This window comes from Humulus lupulus, chromosome 6 (assembly GCF_963169125.1).
Source record: "Humulus lupulus chromosome 6, drHumLupu1.1, whole genome shotgun sequence".
Taxonomy (NCBI): domain Eukaryota; kingdom Viridiplantae; phylum Streptophyta; class Magnoliopsida; order Rosales; family Cannabaceae; genus Humulus; species Humulus lupulus.
In genome coordinates this window covers 160134377-160143056 of record NC_084798.1, presented here as the reverse complement: position 1 = coordinate 160143056, position 8680 = coordinate 160134377, and the positions used below count along the sequence as shown (strand labels likewise).

At 36.2% G+C, this 8680-nt stretch overlaps 2 protein-coding genes across 2 annotated transcripts; both read right to left on the bottom strand.

Annotated features, from left to right (window-relative positions):
- Positions 1-2126: 2126 nt before the first annotated feature.
- Positions 2127-3041, bottom strand: LOC133785612 (uncharacterized). Its single transcript, XM_062224831.1, has one exon. It carries the CDS (start codon positions 3039-3041, stop codon positions 2127-2129), a length of 915 nt encoding a protein of 304 aa, XP_062080815.1.
- Positions 3042-6308: 3267 nt separating this feature from the next.
- Positions 6309-7688, bottom strand: LOC133785611 (uncharacterized). Its single transcript, XM_062224830.1, has one exon. It carries the CDS (start codon positions 7686-7688, stop codon positions 6309-6311), a length of 1380 nt encoding a protein of 459 aa, XP_062080814.1.
- Positions 7689-8680: the final 992 nt, after the last annotated feature.

Here is an 8680-nt window from a genome sequence, read left to right as displayed (position 1 = left end):
GCTTAATAACCTGAACTGAGTTAGAGTTAGCTTTGCAAAAGATCACTAAGTCATCAGCAAAGCATAAATTGATGATTTTGAGACTTTTACACATTGGGTGGAATCGAAAAACAGGTTGCATCGCTCCAAATTGAAGCTACCTAGACAGATATTCCATTACTACAACGAACAGTAAAGGCGATATAGGATCCCCTTGACGAAGGCCCTTAACCCCTTGAAAACCCCCCTGCAGCCGTCCATTCAACATAAGGGTATATGAGGTACCCCTGAGGCAAACCATAATCCAATTTATAAACCTGGTAGGAAATCTAAAGCAGGTCAACAATCTTTCCAGAAACCCCCAATCAACTGTATCATACGCCTTGCTCAAGTCAATCTTCAAAACACATCTCGGGGAAGTGTTCTTCCTATTATAGTTCTTGATCAAGTCCTGCAAAATAAGTATGTTATGAGCCAATGATCTCCCATGAATAAACGCTCCCTGATTAGGACTGATTATAAATGGAAGAACTTCTGCAAGTCTACTGCAGAGCATTTTGGAGATGCACTTGTAAAGAGTGTTGCAACAAGCTATGGGGCGGTAGTCTACTGCTCTACTAGGAGCCTCAGTTTTAGGGACCAAAGTAATCACTGTTTTATTAATCTCAGAAGGCAGCTTCCCAGTGTTGAAAAAATCCAGCACTGCCAACGAGATTTCATCCCCAATTTGCTTCCATAAAACCTTGTAGAAAGTTGAGTTATACCCATCTAGCCCAGGGGACTTTGTACCCGGAATACTGAATATGGCTTTCTTAACATCAGCCTTAGTGAAGTCTCTGATTAAATCCATCTGCTTATCAATCTCCAAACAAGGTCCAACTGCCATGCATTCTGTTTTAACACAACCAGTAGCAGTACTAGAGCTGCCCATGAAACTCTTAAAATGATCTAAAAAATGATTCACTACTGAATTATAATCATCAATGATGTCCCCAGTATCATTAAGAAAAGAAACAATCCGATTCTCCTCTCTCCTTTTTTTAATGCAAGCATGAAAATAAGCCGTATTCTCATCTCCTTTTTGCAACCACGTCACTTTACTCCGCTGAATCAAGAAGCTTCTATACCTAGCATAGTGGATTTTATAATTGATAGCAGCTGTCTTTTCTGTTTCCTGAGCAAGGATATCAAAGGGAGATTCTTGAACTTTAGTTAAAGCCACTTGATAATCACCCTTAGCTTGATGGAACTGCTGCTCAAGATCGCCAATCTCTGTACTGTTAAACTTCCTCATAATATGCTTCAGGCGCATTAGCTTCTTAGTCACACCCCATAATCCTCTAGCTGCCATAGGTCTCATCCAGCTGGTCATGACAGTTTCCTTAAAATTTCTGTGAGTGGTCCAACAGTTGAAAAATCTGAACGGTTGAACTCCTAAATTCCCAGCCAACAGAGTTTTAACAAGAAAGAAACAATGAACATAATACACTTCCCAATGTAGTTCAGCGAGGGAGTGCATCTTACAGTCTATCCAACCTTCATTAATAAAAGCATGATCTATTCTAGAATAGACCCGATCACCCCCCTCCTGTTTATTAGTCCAAGTAAAGTTTGAACCAACACATTTAAGTTTAGCAAGATGAGAGCTAGCAAGCCAAGCATTAGAGTCAACTAACTCATTAGCTCCTATCTCCCTTCCCCCCACTCTATCATCAAATTCAAACACTGAGTTAAAGTCTCCAATAACCAGCCAAGGCAAGTTAAGAGTAGATAAAGATGATAAACCCCTCCACATTTCTACTCTCTCAGCTAACATACTGAACCCATAGACAAAAGTAACCACCACCTCCTGTTGTAAACCAGAAAAGCGCACTAGACAGTGAGTAAATTGCTGGTGAACCAGCAGCACTCGAACAGTGACAAAGGACCTCTGCCACAAAACCAGAATTCTTCCCTCTGAAACCGGGCTAGAGTAACAATCCCAGCCAATCATCACCTTAGACATCATGTCTTGAACCTTATCATCCTTGAGTTTATTCTCTAACAGAGCACAAATACCAACTTTATTCACCTTTAAGAGACGCAAAATAGCTTGTTGTTTGTCCCTCTTATTCAAACCCCTCACGTTCCAGCAGAAGATGTTTGTACTATCCATCGGCAAAGGAGTCAAAAGGAACCCCACTCATCTCCCCTGTCACCTGTTCTTGAAGCACTTTAAAAACATTTTTATCCCTGTCCAACTGTGAGCTTACTGTCTTACTTTTACTCTTAGATGTCCCAATCTTCCTAGGCACTTCCCAATTTTCCTTGTTAGCTGGAGACCGAGCTAGATTAGTACTCTGAGCCTTATCCTGAACTGCAGCCTCACCAGTCCCAGTTACCATAGATGTACTCTTTGGCCCTATCGCAGCCTCATGAGACTCAGGTGTCTCACCAAGTGTTATCGTTGCAGCCTCGGCACCAGAAACAGGAGAAGGCAATTTTGGATCTAGTTTGTTCTTAGAGACCCAAACTTTTGTATCACTTTTCTTGCATTCAGCAGCATTATGTCCATAGCCCTTACATGTTGAGCACTTAATGGGGAGCCATTCATATTCCACAAATTGTTCCTGGAGCTGACCACGTTCATTAACAAAATGTATTATGAAGGGAGGGTCATCTGTAATATCCATTTCAACCAACACCCTAGCAAACTTTATCATAGATCTATCCTTAGTAAATTTATCCACCATGATAGGCTTCCCAATTGTACTGACTAAGGCACTAAGACAGTTTTTCCCCCAATATTGCAACCCCAAATCTGGCAACCGGATCCATAAAGGAACAGAATGCACCAATCTGATTGAGTCTAGTTCTTGAGTCCAAGGCCTCACAATAACCGGCTTCCTATCAAACTGCACAACTCCATTCTCCAAAACAAAATCTCTTGTAGCCTCATCATTGAACTTGACAATGGTGAGTCCCATATGCATTCTCACTACCCGTTCAATGCCCAAATGTCCCCAAATTCTCTTAACAAACCCTTCAAAAACCGCAAATGGTGGATTTGCACCCAAGACCATACAAATCACAGCAGAATTCCAGTTCTGAGCCTGTTCAGAAACCTCCTCCAAATCAATTTGGGCAACTTTCTTCCCATTTTGTAGAAAAGGAGCCGCATAATGGAGCTTAGCCGATTCATTAATCTGATATTTTTCTCTGAGATTCGCCCAATGAGCCTAGGCAGAAGCTTGAAAGTCCCCTTTCCCACCAATTGAGTCCACATCCTTACCCAGAATATCATCTATCGGAACATCATGAATATCCTCAGATCGCAACTCCGGTGATTGTAGACCCTGGTTCCCTACCAACCCAGTTGAAGAACCGTCTGCTTCAACCTGTTGATCATGGTGAACTGGTACAGTAGGTTCAGTAGGTATTGTGTTCTCCTCAGTCCGAGTTCTAGTTGCAGGCTTTCGAGCTACTTTCTTCTTCTTCATCGTGGAGAGAAGAGAGAAACTTCACACGCCTGAATTGTTTCTCTCTAATGCCATTTTTTTTACTAATAAATCAAATTATCAATATACTTATAAAATTTCTTGTATAAAAATATTTGTATTTTCATAATTTCCTTAGACTAAATGTCACATTTATCAATTTCTTGCATAAAAATATTTGTATTTTCATAATTTTCCTAGACTAAATGTCACATTTATCAATTTTTTGTATAAAAATATTTGTATTTTCATAATTTTCCTTGACTAAATGTCACAATATTCATTTATTCTTATTAAACATATTGACATGTCTCCTATTTATTATAGATAAAGTACCGCATCTAATAAATGCAATAATGTTAATGCCACTTTTTTTACTAATAAATAAAATTATCAATATACTTAAAAAAATTCTTGTATAAAAATATTTGTATTTTCATAATTTTCATAGACTAAATGTCACATTTATTAATATTCAATTATTCTTATTCAACATATTGACACAGTCGAGCTCTACTCACGACAGTTGAGCTTTATGATGAAATTATTATTAGTTTTTCCAAATCTCGACTGTTGACAGTTGAGCTCTACTCATGTCAGTCGAGCTCTATGCTGAAATATTTATCTATCTTTACAAAGCTCAACCATCCATGGTCGAGCTCTACTCACGTCAGTTGAGCTCTATGCTGAAATATTTATCTATCTTTACAAAGTTCGACCATTGACGGTGTAACGACCCAACTACTCTAGACTTTTGGACCATTAACGAAAACTATACATAAACACTAATCCTTAATAAAACTTACAAGTGAAAATACCATAACTTTATTAAGAAACTTTTAAAAATAAAAGTTAAACTTACATAAACTTCAAGTTAGGATATGGGATCCCATTGTTTTAAAATCAAAACATGACATAATTAAAAAGAGATTTACATAATAAAATGTGGAAAAATACATGTAAAAACCATAAGAAACAAAACTACATCCTCGAAACTGAAACTCTCGACTCTTTGAATCCATTCTGCCTCAATACACATTCTCCAAGCTTCCAAGAACCTTACCCGCCACTAAGACTATTTTCCTGCACATATAAACAAAAAGGAGTGAGCCTAATGCCCAGCAAGGAAAAATCTAACACATAGTCCATATACATAAATTTCATAAAAACATAAAAACATAACATAACACTTATATCACATACATACTATAATGGGCATTATTACTTGGGGTCCCATAGACTAAACAAGTCATATGCCCATTAGATTAGTGGGGTCTTGCTAGCTAAGCAAGTCATATGCCCATAATCTATTTGGGGCTTGTTAGTCATATAGGTCATATGCCCAAGCCTACAAACATATTTAACATAACATATTTCATAACATAAAAAAAAACATAAGATAACATATAAAAGCATATTACACATAAATCCTATCCTATTTTCCTTACCAAAATTACCGGGATATGAGGACAGAGTTGGGACTTTGGAACACTCCTAAAAACCATTTGTAACAGAGTGACTATATTGAAGAAAAGAAATGAAAGGAATGGGAGGACTATACCATTGAGAATATACTTACCAAAAACTCATGTGGAAGTTCTTAGATTTCCTAACCAAAATAAAGAATAAGGTTAGAAGGCTGAGTAGAAGACTATGGGAACTTAAATAAAATTATACCAATGAACTAGAGTGTGGGAATACCTTGAAGACTTGTGAGACCAATCTAAACCTTGAACCGAAATGCTATAAAACCTTACTTCCCAAGTGTTTGATAAGCTTATGATGATCAAGCTTATGATTCCCAACCCAAGTGTTTACACTCTCACACTCACCTAGCAACTTGCAGCCTCTGAACTTAGAGTAATAGATGAATAATGGTTGGGTAGTAGGTCCTATTTATAGAGTTTAGGAATGAAGAGATCTTCATTTAACTTGAATAAAAATAATGGCTTTTTAAGTGAAAATAATTTGAATTATCGTTCAGCAGAGGCTGAAGACTCGTTCAAAAAGATGCTGGACTTATCAAGAGGTTGAAGGTTTGAATGGAGAACGATTTCAAAAACTTTCAAAATGTGCTGAGAGGGGCGATATATCGCCCCCTGTAGGCAATATATCGCCTGGGCCAGTATGCCCGAGGCAATCGTGCATCGTTTCGTGTTTTTCGTATCTTCGTGCTGCGATATATCGCCCCCTATAGCTGCGATATATCGGCATACACTGATTATTTAAACACGAAATTACACATTTTTAGCTTAATTTAAATTGAGTAAACAGCCTTGACTAAGCCCTCTAACGTTTTCAAAGTTGCTGACTGACCTTAGAGTATTCAAATTTTAACCTTAATAAATTAAATCCTCAAAATACTTAATCATTAATAAACCCATACATAACATGTGCTATTATCCTATTGGTTCTTATTTAAACCTTATAGTATACTAAATATTATCCTCAATATCAGTCATATTAATCAAACCTTAGGTTAAAATTAATATTCCTAAACTATAGGTTAAACTTAGAAAATCTACAAGTACTACTATGAGTGTCCAAATAAATTCTGATCTGAACCAAAAATCCACAGTCATAAAGATAATACTATTTTTACTATAATACTACTATCTACTTAGCTAAGTAAAGTTCTTGGACTCTACAGATGGTCGAGCTCTACTCATGTCAGGTGTTCTATACTGGAATATTTATCAATCTTTGCAAAGCTCGACCATTCATGGTCGAGCTCTACTCATGGAAGTCGAGGTTCATCTCAAGTAAACACAAGAAAATTTAAATTAATTCAAATACAATGATATAAATTAACCATACTAATTCAAAACAAGCATATGCATCAACAATTACAATTTAGATGTTGTGGCTCGTGAGGGGCATGTTTTTTTGGAGTGACCAGGCTGCCCGCATAAACCACACATTTTTATCCATTTTTCCCTCGCTAATTGATGGGATTCTTTTCAATTTCGCTCTACCACGCTTGATTGGGATATTTGGAGGCAATACCTTCGACAATACTTCAACTTCATTGATATCCCAATCTTCTTGTTGAGGGACTGGATAAATGGTATCAACATAAGCGAACGCCCAAGTTTCCAACTTATAATAATTAGAGTGCAAATCATACAATTCTATTCCAGCTTGCTCATATGATGCTAATGCATGCACACATGGAAGTTGATCAAGGTCAAAGACACGACATAAGCATTGTCTTTGACCTAAATCAATTATGGCATCATTTTCTTTACCTGTAACCTCATACTCAAATCGGTTAAGTTGCTTCACATTCATTTCCGATGCTTTCTTGAATCTTTTTCGAATAATATTCTCTGCCTTTGGAGTTAAAGGTGTACACTTTGTATTGATAGATGCCACAATATTGTGGCGATTGTTGAACCACTCAGAGACTTTTGCCTGCATAGCCTCCAACAACGCAATGATAGGGTACTCTCTAGGTTCCCTCAGTGCTGCATTAATAGATTCTGCACCATTCGTAGTCATAATATTGTACCGACAGCCTGTAAAGTGAGATCTTGCCCATTTACTAAGTGTGAGATTTGATTCTTCAAGATACTTCACTGCTATGAGATATTTATTCTTTAATTTATCATAGAGTTTGTTGAAGTCGGAAACTTTATAAGCATTGGCAGTTTCTTCGAATAATTTTATGACATCTTTAACTCTGACACGTGCTTTAATATTCTGAGACAGATGCCACCTACAATGCTCATGTTGTGACTTCCTATAAATATTTGACACCCCATTGATGATGCTTTGATTTCTATCTGAAATAAAGACTAAATCACTATCATCTGGTATAAGTTCTTGTAACTTTGTAAGGAACCATGACCACGAAGCATCATTCTCTGAATCAACCATAGCCCAAGCAATAGGATATTGATGAAAATTACCATCTTGTGCTGTTGCAATGAGCATTACACCTTTGTACTTGGTCTTCAACCAAGTTCCATCCATCGCAATAACCTTTCTCATGCAACAAAATCCTTTGATGCATGCTCCATATGCTAGGAAAACATATTTGAATTTAGAATCTTCATCCACCTCCAAATGCGTGATCGTACCTGGATTCATCTTTCGAACCATGTATAAGTAAGTTGGAAGATTTTGAAAACTTAATTCAAGTGAACCTCTAAGAAGGTTGTTTGCAAGTTTTTTCCCCTTCCAAGCTTTCCAATATGTTATTGGCATGTGATTGTTTTGCATAATCGTCATTATTGCTTTTGGCTTCGGTGTCTTTTTTTGACCATCGAAACTTGACCTCACGACATTAGCAACTACTGCAACACTTGCTTGCCGGTGCTTTCTTTTTCGGCTAATAAGGGAACAAGTATGAGTGTTACAATAAGTTCGTATTGAGAAACGCTCTGAGTTGGTAACTTTTGCTGCATGCACTACCTAATTGCATGACTTGTCAATGCATTTTTTCACATATAATGACTTGGTAGATTTATTCATTTCCATCTCAAAGCAAGCCTTTATTGCAATATCGTTCAACTTAGTTTTTACCTCATCTTTGTTCTTGAATTCTTGACCAATTGCCAAATCTGACCCATCTGGGAAACTAAATGTGTCTTCACTAGGGACTTGATTTTGTTCATCATGGTGGTCCAACGAATCATAGTAGTTCAGTGGGTCAATGTGATTTGGAGTTGGAGATGATGATGTTGTCCTTTTGTTAAGAAGGTCCACAGGTTCACAACCTAGATTAACACCACTTTCGCCTGGTGTAGAAGCAGCATCACAAATATTATTTTCAAAGTAGAATTCACGGTCAAAGTAATCATCTACTAAACTTTGTTCATTTTCTTTCATGTTGACTTTAACGTTATTTTTTTAATGTTAACTTTAACAGAATATTCTTATATTTAATAGAATATTCTTATATTTAACAGAATATTCGTATATTTAACGGTAGTTTGTAAACACTTAAACTTAAATCAAATAAAATAAATAATTAAACAAATTAAAATAGGATATTTTTGAGATATTTTACAATGATAATTATTTTAAAAAAATAAAACCACACGTTTTATAACTTAAATAAAATTTAATTAAATTTAAACTCACTTATTAGAATAATACATATTAAACATATAATATAATCTACTGTGAATTAACAACAATTTAAAAAAAAAAAAACTAACAAGAAACTTAAATTTAAAATCCACGTATAATATTTAATATTACATTAATAAATAATATAT